Source organism: Halichoerus grypus, chromosome 2, assembly GCF_964656455.1.
Source record: "Halichoerus grypus chromosome 2, mHalGry1.hap1.1, whole genome shotgun sequence".
Lineage (NCBI taxonomy): Eukaryota > Metazoa > Chordata > Mammalia > Carnivora > Phocidae > Halichoerus > Halichoerus grypus.
The window spans coordinates 184570504-184585691 of NC_135713.1; the positions used below are offsets into that span (position 1 = coordinate 184570504).

Sequence of the window (15188 nt, forward strand, 5' to 3'; positions counted from 1 at the left end):
CTCTCTCGCTGTGTCGCCCACTATCAAATAAATAAATATTAAAAAAAAAAAAGAAAGAAAGAAAAAGACCGAGAGATCGCATAGCAAAACACGCACTGGGAGGAGGGGGTTCCTATCTCAGAGGGTGATTTTTATTGGAATTTTTCTTCTCTAATATTTTCGGTATTTTCAATAGGAAGCATTTAACACATTTATAAATATCAGTCACATATACTTATAAATCATGTTTACAATAAATCTTAAGTTAAATTTTATGCAAAAAATTTTTTGAAGAATTTTTTATGAAATGAGGAAATTATAGTTCATGTTATTTAAAACACAGAATCCAAAGCTGTACTTACAGTAAAATCCAAATTACATAAATAAGGCATTATGTAAAAGGCTAAGAAGAAATATCCCCAAATGCTAACATGGCTACTTTTTAGGTAGTAGGACTGATGTTTATTTCTGTATACTTTTCTTATGTGTTCTATATTTCCTACTACAAATGTGCATTACTTTTGGGGCACCTGGGTGGCTTAGTCAGTTAAGCATTTGACTTTGGCTCAGGTCCTGGGATAGAGCCCAGCATCATTGGGCTCCCTGCTCAGCGGTGGGGATGAGGGGGGGGTGGTCTGCTTCTCCCTCTCCCACTCCCCTAGCTCATGCTCTCTCTCAAATAAAATCTTGAAAAAAAAAACAAAAACAAAAACAAATGTGCATTATTTTTAAAAGTAGAAAAAAAGTTAAAATACTACCCAAAAAATCTTCTTATAGAATATATCACCCAATTAATACTTTTTATCATTCAGGAATTTTGTTTTCCCATTAAAATACACAGACCACCACTTAGTTTGAATACTTTCCCTTATACAGACATCTCCAACATCCTGATATTTGTTCGAGTGGCTAAATTTAACCCTTTACAACTAAAGTGAGGTTTACAAACAACTACAGGACTGAATTTTTTTTCATCTAAATTCTAATTGTATTTTGTTTTTCGAAGCTTCCTGGTTTCCACTCTTAACAATCCAGTTTGAGGGGGATTATGGCAAACTCTAAGGGCCAGAGAAGGGCCCTTCTACTTGAGAATACCGAATGGCAAATCTGAAGAGCAGGGCTTAGAAACCAAAAGCAATCAAACGCAATCGCAAGAATTCATGTTAATTATTTAACTTTTTCTCACCATATATTTCTCTTTCTGCTCTTTGCTCAGCCCAGAATTCCTTTTCTTCCTGAGTTCAGCCACCTTTTCCTTATACCGCAGCTGCCTCTCTGTTGGTGCCTAAAAGGCAAGAAGAGGGACACTGAGAAGCTAGCTAGAAAATGCATGATGTCATTCAGTTTCAAAATGAAAGTAACAACACAAAACAAAACACAACCTGGGCAGGGAAGAAAAACATGCCAGATGCATGACAGCCATCCTGAGAGTACTATGGCAAGTTTAAAATTCCAAACTGGGTTCCCAGACCACTATGTTACTGTCAGTTAATATGGGATCAAACAGAACATAGATTAAGGAGGGATGTCTTCACCAAAGCAACAGGAATAAAATAAAGGTATTTCAATTCAATAAGCATTTCTTGAATGTTTACTGTTTTCCAAGCACTGATACAAGAATGAATAAAACTTTTAAACTGAGTAAGCTGAGAACCCCAGACAGACAATGAAAACAAGAGCAGCTACCATTTATGGCATGCTTATTACCTGCCAAGCACCGGGGATGGGCATTTTGTTAGCCAACTACCCTACCAGGTAGGTATTATTCACTCCTTGTTATTAACAAGGAAATAAAGTTTAGGGACCTAAGACCACACAGCTAGTGTCACAGAATCACAGTATTCAAATCCAGATCTGTTTGGCTCCAAACCCAAACTTTTTCCTCCTCACCAGGCTTCCTCTGCTACCCACCTATAATCTAACCACAAAAACAGACATCCGTATGATGAGCTGTGTATATATATGTGACAAGGGCTAAACCAGCATTCTGAGAACACTACAACAGAATACCTAAGGAAGAAATTCCTCGATGGTAGGAGGTCTGGGAAGAATTCCTACAACAGCTGAGAAGTGTTCAAGGCCTTGAAGGATAAACACAATCTCCTGGCACAGAGTTAGCCAGAAAAACAGCAAGAGCAAAGACCAAAGGCATTCATGGAGGAACAGGAATTAAGCATCATCAATAAGCAGGAATATTCAGAGAATCAGAAAGATTAGAGCAAAGCAGCATCTTGGAATCCAAGGCAAGAGAGAAGTAGAAGAAAAATGACACCACCCACAAGTGTCAAATGCTAATAAGCACAAGTCACTGGTGACCTTGGAAACATGCCAGCACAGTGAGGGGGTTTGAAAGTAACAAAGGGTTAAAATGGAGATGCGACATGAGGACATGGAGCAGCAAGTGTAATCTCTGAAATAATCAGGATTATGTGTGATAACTATTATTTTCATAAACAACATGATTCCTTCATTTATGAGGCAGAAGTGCTTGTTTCATGAAATTTTACTCTCTGGAAAGCAAATATGCTTCTGAGTGTACAAGTGAAGACGACTTAAGACGAGTTACTTAGAAATACCACGGGGAACAAGAGACAGAGAGAGACCTAACGCCCGATCCCGGGCAGAGGAGATCCAAGACTTGGCTCTCAGACTGTGAGCGGCCGGAGCTTGAACAAGGCCCGTACCTGGTGCCTGGTTGCATGCCTGTTGTTGTCATCTTGCCTGTGGGACAGCATCCTCTCTTCTATCTGCTTATCCCGGCTCTGTGCTCTCACCTGCAACCATCAACAACGTCAATAAATCCTCCTGCTTCTAAGACTAAGTTTACTTAAAAGCATAAGAATACAATGGTAATCCCTTGAATTTATGTTGCGCTTTTACTTTCAAAGGATCTTCGTGTTTATTATCACAAATCTCTACAAGAACAGGTAAGGCAGGCCTCACGGTCTGCTTTCTCAGCCATTAACTGAGAATCAGAGAAGCGAAATCATCACAGCTCCATGGTGGTAAGGCGAAGATTTTAATGAAGTCTGATAACCCTGAGCCTGGACCCCTCGCAATGCACAATGGGTAAGAAACAAGAAACCGTGAGGAAGTGCAAGAACAGGGTGAAGAGGTGCAAAAGAAAAGCCTGGATAGCTGGAGGTCAAGTCTACGGGGAAACTGAACTCTGCAGTTATGTGATCTTAAGACAAATCACATCAGCTCTCCAACAGTTTCCGCTTCACCTTCTGGAAGTGAGGGCTCATATCCAACCTCCTGTTCCACTTCACAACAAAACTCAGCACGGTCAAACAGGACGACTGATATTTTCCCACAAATCTGCTCCTCCCAACCATTCCTTCTATCGACAGATAGCAACACTTTCTAACCAACTCATCAGGTCAAAAACTTGAAGGTCGTCCTTGCTGCTTCTCTTTCTCACATCATATCCATCAGCAAGTCTATCAGGCTGCTCCCTTCCAAAATATATCCTGAACCCGATCAGTTCTTACTATCTCCACAGATACAGCACTAGCCCGGGCCACCAGCCACTGCCTGAGCTTCGGAGCAGCCTTCTAACTAGTCGACCTGCATCAACTCCTGCCCCGACCGGTCCATTCTCCACACACGACAAGCTGTGATTTTTAAAAAGCATTTATGAAGTTATATTACACCTCTGCTACAGCCCTCCAAGTGCTTCCCACCGTCGTCACAATAAAGACACACTCCTTGTGCTAAGGCCTACGGGTCGTTCAGGATCTGGATCCTCCTTCCTCATTTCCGATCATGCTCCAGCCACACTGGCCTACTTCTGGCCCCTCCAACCCAGCAGTTGATCCCCACCTCACAGCCTTTGTGCTTGCTCATCCTTCCATCTACATCTCTTCTCCTAGATCTGGACACAATTGTCTCTTTGCCCTCAGCCATGACTCAGGTCAAATGCCAACTCCTCTGGAAGGTCTTCCTTAACGACCTGAGCAAAAGCCAGTGCCGTACCCATCACCCCCAAAACAGCCATCACCCCCAAAACAGCCATTCTGTATCTTTAGTTTTTTTTGTTCCTCACAGCATTTATCACTGCATGAAATTCTTCTCTACTTATTCATCTGTATGCGTTTTGCCTCCCCCATGAGAAAGTTAGCTCACTGAATGCAGTCTTTTTATCTCATTCAGAGAACCCTCAGGTACCTGTACAGTATGCAGTCATGACATTCTGTAACCAAATAAAAATGGCAATATCCTTGATTGCAAACATTTACCAGGAAACTCAAGGGTAATCACGTATATGCAAGTACGTTAAAAATGACAGAGCTTTCAATAAATGCCAGGAATTAGTCTAATTTTTCCATTTGGGATTCTAAATGTAATAAAAATATATATCTTTCAGAAATTCCCCGGATCCTCTAGGTTCCAGTAGTAGAGATGGATTATGTGGAGCCTCATTCCTCTTGCGAAGAAGAAAGCACAAGAGAGGAAAGATTCAGGAAATGCTTTCCTTTTTTTCAGAATTTTCTTCCCCAAACTGAATTCTTTTTCTTTTCTTTCTTTTTTTTTTTTAAGATTTTATTTATTTATTTGTCAGAGAGAGAGAGGGAGAGAGCACAAGTGGGGAGAGTGGCAGGCAGAGCGAGAAGCAGGCTCCCCGCTGAGCAAGGAGCCCGATACGGGACTCGATCCCAGGACCCCGGGATCATGACCTGAACGGAAGGCAGGCACTTAACCGACTGAGCCACCTAGGCGTCCCCTTTTTCTTTTTTAAAAATAAATTGCTTCACTTATTCACACTGCCACAAGCCAACAATTTAACAAGTTGTACCTCAGAAAGACTTCAATTGTGAAACCATCCACAGTATCAGATCATGATATTTAAAGACAAGATGCAGAGGACAACTCTCAAAAAAAAAGAGATCACGGTCTTTTCAGAGAAAGAAATATCTAGTGCCTTGTCCGTGATCTGATGCAGATGTTGGCCAAGCTCTTCCTGTTCTGATCTGGTCTCAGGCGAATGGCAAGATAATGGGAAGACCTACCACTCACTCTTACGTGGAGGAGCAGAAGAAATGACCTTCCTTATACAAGAAAATTTGGAATGAAGAAAAATAAGAGTGTCTTCAACCTTAAAATCCATGTAAGCATTCAAAGTATACTACTTTGATGAAAGACTAAACACATAGAGAAATTTCCTATGGTGTGGTCTAGTTGTGAATAAGAGACCAAATTCCTGAATCAGAAAGAACTAATGTTGGCTAGGGATTCTAATTTTTCATAGGATGAAATTGGCTCAGACAGGAATAAATCTGTGACCTCGGCGTTGTCAGAAAATAACAGCCACAAGAACAACAGTTAATACTTCGATCTAATGAGCTTGGATAACCTGTCCAAATACTACCCACGCAATCCATTTAATTAAGAATGTTTCAACTCTTGCTTCCCCATTATTAGTTCCATCCTTGGTAGCAGCAACCCACACAGAAACATATAACATAGGATCTTAGGCTCTCCCAAATCCATTACCCCCAAATCCCAAGGGTTATTTAGGACTATATTTCTCAAGAATTTAAAACAAGAATTAGCCAAGAGTAGGTATGATTGACAGTAACAAAAACAAAAACTATTCCACGGAAACAGAGAAAAAGGAAAATAATTATGAAAAAATTTAAAGAGCAAAATGTCTTCACAGATTCGTGAGAAGAGAACCTAATGCATAACTACTGAGATCACATATTTATGCGAATTATTTCCTAATGGAAAAGGTCCCTGGCAGTCATTGAAGTCAATGATATTCCAAATATTCCATACCTAATCTCCCTATTAATTTCCTTCAAAGCATTCATTACCTACTAGAATTCTTTTATCTGTTTAACTATTTTTTTAAAAAAACAACTGTATTTTTATTGTTTCCTCCACTAGAATGTAAGAAAAAGGACCTTGCCTATTTTGTTCACACTGGATCCCCAGTGTTTAGCAAAGTGCCTGGCAAACCTTAAGTAAGCGCTCACTCGGTAAGCATACGTCAAGTAATGAATACAATTACCTTGCATTCATCAGCTGAAAGGTTATGATAGAGCGGGCATCCTGAGATGGAGAAATGTCTCTCGTGTTTTCCTGTAAGATGTCCTGTTAAAAGAGGGAAAAACTTAATCTCAAGATAAAAGATTTAAGCTCATAAAATGATAGTTTTCTGTATGTCAACCGTGTTATTTTGCTGTATCATTTTTATGCAATATATATCTGATCAGAGATTGAATCCACCAAAGGTAAGTGATGTCAGGGCCATAACTTGTACCCACAATAAATTCTTTTCTTCCACAGGATGGATCTGGCAATCTTTGAACATACTTGTATATGTTCAATATCAACTGTAGTTCCTTCTGTTCTTCTGATAATGTAGTTCTCAAATTCCAAAAAAATCATAAGCCATACATTTATAATAAAGGAACAAAACAAATGAACATTTTCTTCCAGTGAAATTTAACTTTCCTATGCTAAATTTTCAAGTTATATGTATATTAAGTGCTCCTTCCTTTCTATTATGCAATGCTACCTAATCTGAATTGAGCTTTCTTCAATAATCAAAAGAAACTTATGGAAAATAAAGAAAATGGACTCTTCAAATCTACAAATAGGCGTATTTTGATAATTTTGAACCAAATTAAATATATTCATTTTTTTGGAGGGGGGCTGATTTTGTTTAAAATTTAGGCTTCTTGGGTGCCTGAGTGGCTCAGTTGGTTAAGTGACTGCCTTCAGCTCAGGTCATGATCCTGGAGTCCTGGGATCGAGTCCTGAATCGGGCTCCCTGCTCAGCAGGGAGTCTGCTTCTCCCTCTGACCCTCCTACCTCTCATGCTCTCTCTCATTCTTTCTCTCTCAAATAAATAAATAAAATCTTTTAAAAAAAATAAATAAATAAAATAAAATTTAGGCTTTTTCTGTAATCAGACTTTTAAATAGACAGTTAGTATTTACAATAGCCAAGATATAAAAGCAACTCAAATGTCTATCTAAAAACAAATGGATAAAGATGTGTTCTATATATATATATACAATGGAATATCACTCAGCCATAAAAAAGAATGAGATCTCGCCATTTATGATGTGGATGGACCTAGAGGGTATTATGCTAAGTGAAATAAGTCAGTCAGAGAAAGACAAATACCGTATGATTTCACTCATATGTGGAATGTAAGAAACAAAAGCAAAGGAAAAAAAAACCAGACTCTTAAATAAAGAGAACAAACTGGTGGATGCCAAAGAGGGGAAGGGAGAAAGGGGTGAAATAGATAAAGGGGATCAAGAGTACACTTATCTTGATGAGCACTAGGTAATGTATGGAACTGCTGAATCACTATATTGTACACCTGAAACTAATCTAACACTATAATAAAATATATAGGAAGTCAGCACAAGGCACTCTTATCAGGGGACAATGTTAGTAAATAACAATACTGAAAGCTCATTTTATCTAAAGGGGTACCTTTTCACTTTTCTATTTTTCACGTGGTTTTGGGAAACACACAGGGAACTGAATGTTACTTCCTTTTTATACATCTCTTTAACCAAAAGGTTTACAAGACCTTTGGGTAATGGAGACATTGCCATTTAAAAAATCATACATGATTTATGGAGTAAGCTTTAAGGGATGAAATTATCCAAGTACTGGGGGAGAGAGGAATTAATATATGATATGCAGGCTGCCATTTCTCCAGGACTGTATTATTAAAAATATGATTTTAAAGATCCATTCAATTTATCTTGCACAGAAAAAACTACCTTCAGTGATCAAACACCATGTATAAAATGTAAAGCATCAATACTACAGAAAGCCTTCTTAGTATTTCTTAGAAATACCTCTATAAATATTTCTTTCTAAAATATTATGCGTCTATAACTTCTGGGTAAATTATTCAAGTCATGTCTTATTCTAGAATATATAAACTAAAACCAATCTAATGCGTCTATATCAAAAGTGTTAAAAAGGATGGCTAGTCTATTGATCTAGCAATTCTACTGCTATAAATTTAGTCCTACAGGTTTTCTAGGAAAATACCAAAATACATATATACAAGGCTATCCACTACAGTATAATTCAAAATAAATAAAATGAGAAATAATCTAAAGGTCAATCCATACTGGACAATTTAAAAAATTTATAAACTATCAATATAATGGAATTTTCTGTATTCTTTAAACAGATGGAACCCTAAGTAATGTAAAATATCCAAGATGCCAAACCATTATATTTTCCCTTTTGTGAATAACAAAATAGAAATATATGTATATACACGTGTGTGTGTGTGCATGTACATATAAACTTACTAGAATCATTCATTAAAAAACTACCAAGAACAGTTTTATACCCAGGGATATGAGTGAAGGAAAACTTTTACTTATGCATTTCAAGGCTCTTATAGGGTTTTAAGTTTTCACGAGCACAGAATACTTTTATACCAAAATTATTAAAAAAAAAAAATTAATGACGTTATTTTGCTGAACATATTTTCTGAACCTGATGGCCACGTTGAAAAGTTTACAAATTTGAGAAGTAGACCCAGTGGAGAAAAGCCTGTAATCTCAATCAGCGCCTTCCAACTCTAAACAAAAGCTTAAGCGCAACATTTGCACTGAAGCTCACCTTAAGGAGCATTCATAAGGTTTAAACCATTATAATAATCTGTCAGTAAGGGCTAAAGGTCATAAGAAAACACTGAGATATTCATTTATCTGAGAAGAAATATTTGTCTGGTTTATACTTACTAAGTACACAAAACCTAAAACCACTGAAGTCACAGAAGTCCAGCATCTCATCCGTGCCCTTTTAGTTTCACAGCCGTGCAATAAGAAATCTTGTTTTTCTCATTTCCTTAACAGCTCTGGCCATACAACCAGTATTCTGCATTAGCATACACTCCTCATTAAGCTCCAACTATGCACCTTACAATGAGCCATTTGGAGGTAACTGGTCTTTTGTTTTGTTTCTGAAGGAAAAAGGAGGAAATTTTTCGCAGGGAGAAGCTCTCAATAAACTGATCAGTGCATCACATTTAATGTCTTTGCAACCAGATCTATTATTATGAACCACAGGCCAAGAAAGCAAAAATACTCTCTACTTGAGTGGGCAACTTGGTGATACTCTGAGCACCACTGAAGAACCTAAGAAGCGAGATCACAAGAGAACACAAAACATTTCTTCATGATCCTAATTCCAGAGGGTAAGAACCACAGAACACAGGTGTCATGGAGCCGGTCACACTCACCTAGAGAGTTACAGCCTGGAGTAGGACATTTCATATTGAAATTGTAGCTTTCATGGAAGCGACGGCGCTTGGGGCGATGAGAGAGATCACTGCCCGAGTCCTTCAGGGACATGTCCTTGGCAATGCTCTCATCATGAGACACGTTGGGGCTGGAGATGTCTATGTCAGACTCAGAAGAAGGGGCATTTCCAGTTGGAGTTCGAGGTGGAGACTCATCATGATCAGCTGTATTTTTAGTTTCTAAAGCAAAAGCAATTGGTAGAGCTCATGAATGGGGTTCATTTATTTAGAGTTTTACTACTCAGAAGAGTTTATGGGCTTCCCAGATCCTCTATCATTTAACTAGTGACTTTTAACCACTTATCTGCTATAAAGCTATAAGGAAAATGAAGAGAAACTAACATCATTCCTTTGTGCAACTTTACATTCTAAGTAAAATTCAGTTTCGGGTTTACCCTAATACATTTCACTTATCTGTGTTTCTCATAAGGCCCCCATCATGGGTAATCAAAACTGGACGGAAGTAAATTTTTCTTTAAAATGACCATCCATGGGGTGCCTGGGTGGCTCAATTGGTTAAGTGTCTGCCTTTGGCTCAGGTCATGATCCCAGGGTCCTGGGATTGAGCCCCACATCGGGCTCCCTGCTCAGTGGGAAGTCTGCTTTTCCCTCTCCCTCTGCCCCTCCCCCCACTTGTGTGGTCTCTCTCTCTCCCCCTCTCTCAAATAAACAAATAAATTCTTTGAAAATAAAGTAAAATAAAATGACCATCCAACTCTCCTTCCAGGAGACACACAGGATGGAAATGAAAATGGGTGTCCTTCTGGATGACAGACTTGGTGTGAGAGTGTGAATGAACTTGACTCTCAAGCTAGCTTGTTAGTAATCTAACAATTCAGACTGTAAATCATGGGCTGTAAGCTAAATGCCTAAAAGGGCCGAGCAAGGCCAAATCGAGAGCAATTGTCCACCTCAAGAAGACAACTGCTATTCCGTTCCAATCAATACTGTGAGTGAATGGTCACCTCATGTTCCCAGAGCTTTCCAGTTTTTAAAAGAAACTAGTAACCCAGGTTTTTGTTTTTGTTTTTTTATGAAATTCTGTATTTTCAAATGCTGGCAACAAACTTTTAAAAATGTAAATAAACACTGGGGCACCTGGGTGGCTCAGTTGTTAAGTGCCTGCCTTCAGCTCGGGTCATGGTCCCAGGGTCCTGGATCGAGCCCCACATTGGGCTCCCTGCTCAGCGGGAAGCCTGCTTCTCCCTCCCCCACTCCCCCTGCTTGTGTTCCCTCTCTCGCTGTCTCTCTCTCTGTCAAATAAATAAGTAAAATCTTTAACAAAAAATAAAATAAAATAAAAAATAAAAATGTAAACACTGGGGTACCTGAGTGGCAAAGTTGGTTAAGCGTCCAACCCTTGGTTTCAGCTCAGGTTGTGATCTCAGGAGTCCTGAGATCGAGCCCCATGAATCTGCTTGTCCCTCTCCCTCCCCCTCTGCTCCCCCCCACTCCCTATGAAATAAGTAAATAAATCTTTAAAAAATTTTTTTTAATTTTTTTTAAAAAAGGTAAATACTGTGCAAGCAAACCAACAGAGCATGTTGGCAGGCTAGATGCTCCCCGGTCTGCAACCTGTGCTCTAAGGCATCTCATTTGGGCTGGTCAATCACAATCTCAACAGCTCACCACGCCCATTACCAAAGGTCACTCCTCCTCAGAAATTCAGAGGTAAGTGGACTGAAAAGCGTAACTATAGGAAAATCTGGTTCAAGCCTTCTTCATCTATGGGTAAAAGGGCTCCAGTCCCTTTTGCCTATTATGGGTTCAATCTAATATACTTGTTACTCTAGACTTTAAGAGTACTCCAGTACAAAACTGCTCAGCAAGCCATTCAAGAAAGGAATCAGACAAACAGCATTTACCTAGCTGAATTTTGTCAGTATTGGGCATCTATCTGCAGTGGGCCCAAGCCTTCCTTAAGAGGAAATTGACCAGATCCTCTCTGTAATTGACCAAATGATCCCAAAACTCACTCACCTCTATCTGAAAAGTCAACCACTTGCTCAGTTTCTGAGCCAGACGAACGAGTCTGCCGAAGGGGGTATTTTTTTGGAGTCACTGGGGCAGGCTGCTGCTGACTACGGGTCACTCTTCTGGTAGAATAAGCAGGCTCCTCAGTGCCAAAAGACTGCAAATTTCGAACAGGACTGGAATCTGATCCCCAATATTAAAAGATAATAAAATAATTAAAGAGAAAAGAAGGAAATTTGTTTTATTTCTTATCCATATGATTTATTAGCATGTATGCCCTCCTTGTCATACTTCACAAAATCCGACAAATAGTTAAAATATCTATTTTATTAAATAAAATATAAGCTAAAGAGCCTAGATCAGATACAGAGGTGCAATATAGTAGAGAATAGTTTAGCTTCTGGAATCAAGACTGACTCCCATTCCATTCCACTCCACCATACCAACTAGCTACAGCATCTTGGGCAAGTTCATCTCTTCAAGCCTTTTCCCTGATCTATAAAAAAGGTAAAATACTAGTTGCACATTCCTCACACGTTTGCTGTGAGAAGTAAGTGAATACTTCATATCAACTTCATTTAACGTGATCCCTGGTACCTAGATCTAGTGCTTTCTAAATATTAGCTGCATCCTCCCTTTCTTCCCTTAGTCCAACCCACCATAAAACAGATATTCTACTACTAAAGGTATAACAATATATAAATATTTCCTTTCTTTCGGGATCTCTGATACTCTGAAGCAAAATCATAATAGATTTATGAAGAGTGAGGCAAGAACACAGCTTCTGGAATTTTTTTAGATAACAAAACCTATTCTGAAACACCTGGCAGCCTTGTGACATCTCTAATTTGATGACACTTAAAAAAGAACTAGAAAAAGATGCAAAGCTGAAAACAAGCATTTTTTAAACAACGAAAGATCTTAAGGTGGTATGTAAATCGCACAGGTTCTCCAAAGAAAACTGAAATTCTCAAACTTTTGGGTAAAAAAAAAAATTAGCACACAGCTAGGTTACCGGCTTGCATACCTCCAGAAGGCTCAATTCAAAACACAATCTACATTTTGCTTTTGAGAAGGCTACCTTACATAGACTACATTGTGAACAATGCCCCTAGGAATTGTGCAACTCCCCAGTTATGAAGTATAACAACTAGGAAGAGACCCAGGGCCCAGGTATTTCCTAGCAGTTTTGAATATTTACAACTTTCAGGTGTCCGGGGCATGACCAATTACACTTTGTAAGAATATTATGCCCCTTCCTTTGCATATACTGTTCCCTCTGCCTAGAATAACATTTTCCCATCTTTCAACTTATAAATTCCTACTAGATCCTTCAGGAATTCCACCTTGGAGACCTGCCCCAAGTTGCCGGCCCCATCTCTGAGCTTCCAAAATACACTATGCAAACCTCTCAGAGCCCTTACCACAATCCATGACCATGATCGACTGACACATCTTGCACTGAACTGTGAGCACCTTAAGGGCAGGAACTATGATTTTTCTATCATGGCATTCCAGTACACAGCACAGTATCTGAATTACAGCAGTCGTTTATCGATATTCCCACTGTGCTAAAAAAATAAACACAAACTGAGACTCAAGAGACAACAGCGTCCTTTCAGCTGAAATGTTAAATTCAAAAATAAAATAGGGGTGACTGGGTGGCTCAGTCGTTAAGCATCTGTCTTCGGCTCGGGTCATGATCCCAGGGTCCTGGGATAGAACCCCACATTGGGTTCCCTGCTCAGCAGGAAGCCTGCTTCTCCCTCTCTCACTGCCGCTGCTTGTGTTCCCTCTCTTGCTGTCTCTCGCTGTCAAAGTAAATAAAATAGAATCTTTAAAAAATAAAATATAGAACAGTTGTTGAGAATGTTCCCATTTTCTTGCTTGATAAACTATTTTTCTCTCATTTTGCAATGTGCTCATGAAGTAGTAACCAAATTGGCACTGTTTAAGTGCTCAAAGCATATTACAAATTTTTCCCTCTTAATCTGTTATCACCTATTGATTATCAGCTTTTTGCATTAACTGCAACCTTCTTTCCTCCCCAGGGAATCCCAGAGCAGAACCAGGAGGGAACAGGGGTACCCTCCAAATCTAAGCCGAGATGGCTAATTGCAGAAGAGAACCTTCAAACTACCTTCCAACACAGAGATTCTCCATTCTTTACTACCAAAGCAAAATTCTAGGCATTTACAACTGACAGTTGGGTGCAACTATTTATATTCACTAATTGTGTCTGACTACATAACAGAATTAAGTACAAGTTTTAGAAGTACTGAGAAGGACTGAACCTCCTCCAAAAACAAGGTCAAGAGACTCTTCTAAGTCCCTAAGTCTAAACCATTCTAACAGAAAGTAAAGAGATGGCATTCCCATTTTACTGATGGAAAAAGGTAGTCTAAAAAAAAAGTTAAACGACTTAAGACATCCATGTGTCACACAGCCATTATATCAGACATAGTTCCTTTGGGTGTCCAAACTGGACAACACTCCTAAGGGAACCATTAAGACTCGATACTTCTGCAGTCATTCCCTCTGCATCTTACCAGATTCTGTCACCTACACCAAGCCAAGGGACCAGTTTCCATATTAACACAATAACATGACCAGTGGGTAGGCAGTGAGGCGTGGTCAGGAAGAATGAATTCTTATACCTTGGGAACTCTGGCTCAGCCGGGCTGAAGAGCGAGTAACTCGGGCAGATCGCCGGGATGTACCATCACTCTCTGAACTGTCTGTGTGCTCGAGATCTGTAGAAAAATCGGAATCTTCGGTTCCATCTGAACTACTGCCTGCATTCCTCTGTAACACCATAGATCCAGACATTAGCACAGAAGCATTTACTCTGTGGGTTTGTGTTAACACTGGAAATAAAGTGAACCATGATCCTGAAAACACTAAAGGAGGATTCCACCGCCAAATTCCCTTTACTTAAGGCATTTAAACGGAACAACCTACAAATAATGCACCTTTATAAATGAATGAAAGAATTAATTCTTACTTCATTAACACTACTTCGGAAACAAACCCATTTATCAGTCAGTACTACAAACTGGAAATAAAAGTACCCAATTCAAAATTGTCTGGCCAACAATGCTATGCACTTGAAGTCCATGGTGGTGAGAAAAATATCAGTGCTAGTCTCCTTTTAACTTTAGAGTAGCTTTTGTTCAAAGTCTCCACGAAAGGCCATCACGTTTTTTTAAACCATATACTAATTCAAAATATCATGATCCACAACTCTGATCCCAAGAGAACGTAAAGAAAAAGACTAAAATTCTTCTTTCTTATGTTATCTACCTATGAAGTTTCTCCACATGAATACCAAAAGTGCTTAAAAAAAAAAAAAAGTAGCTTGCACATGAAGACTTGTAGATATTCAAGAACAGAGATTTTATCATCTCTTCAATTAATAATTATTTGTCAATTATTATCTTCCTGAAGCATGATTAGTCATACAGATAACTTTTAACAGCTGAACATTAACACTACACCCTTTACTAAGACAGAAAGGGGAAGAGTATTTGCTTAGAAAACCATATAAAACTTCAAGCTACAAGCCCCCTGTTTTTTATTCAAAACCCTTAGGGACAGTTGTGTTTGAAATTCATAACTTTTTGGCTTTTTGGAAAGGGAATACTTTGCATATATCCCACAAGCAACACCCCGTCATCAAACACGTTAATATTTCTACAGCAGAATATGTAACAATCACACCCAACAAGACACACAAAAACTTTAAGTAGCCTCAGCATAGTTTAAGACAGGTTTTGCCAACCAAATGTTACTAAAAACATATTTTCAAAAGCTCTTTGTATTTGGGAATTGCAGAAAGGGGCCTGTGGACCTATTCCAAGGCACCAATACTATTCCAGCATGTGGTGAGCCTTAACATAATACCACCTAAGAGTGTAGGCCATTTTTAGGAGGAAAT

At 39.0% G+C, this 15188-nt stretch overlaps 1 protein-coding gene across 4 annotated transcripts in view; it reads right to left on the reverse strand.

Annotated features, from left to right (window-relative positions):
* Positions 1-15188, reverse strand: part of KAT7 (lysine acetyltransferase 7) — a 31384-nt gene that overhangs the window by 14579 nt on the left and 1617 nt on the right. The window contains exons 2-7 of one of the 4 annotated variants that reach the window (XM_036094840.2): positions 13909-14056; positions 11258-11434; positions 9218-9457; positions 5996-6078; positions 2664-2753; positions 1166-1264 (exon numbers count right to left, since the gene is read on the reverse strand). In XM_036094840.2, the coding sequence (XP_035950733.1) occupies positions 1166-1264; positions 2664-2753; positions 5996-6078; positions 9218-9457; positions 11258-11434; positions 13909-14056 (837 nt within the window). The remainder of the gene's footprint in view (positions 1-1165; positions 1265-2663; positions 2754-5995; positions 6079-9217; positions 9458-11257; positions 11435-13908; positions 14057-15188) is intronic. The other 3 variants (XM_036094827.2, XM_036094858.2, XM_036094836.2) reach the window with 3 other exon arrangements.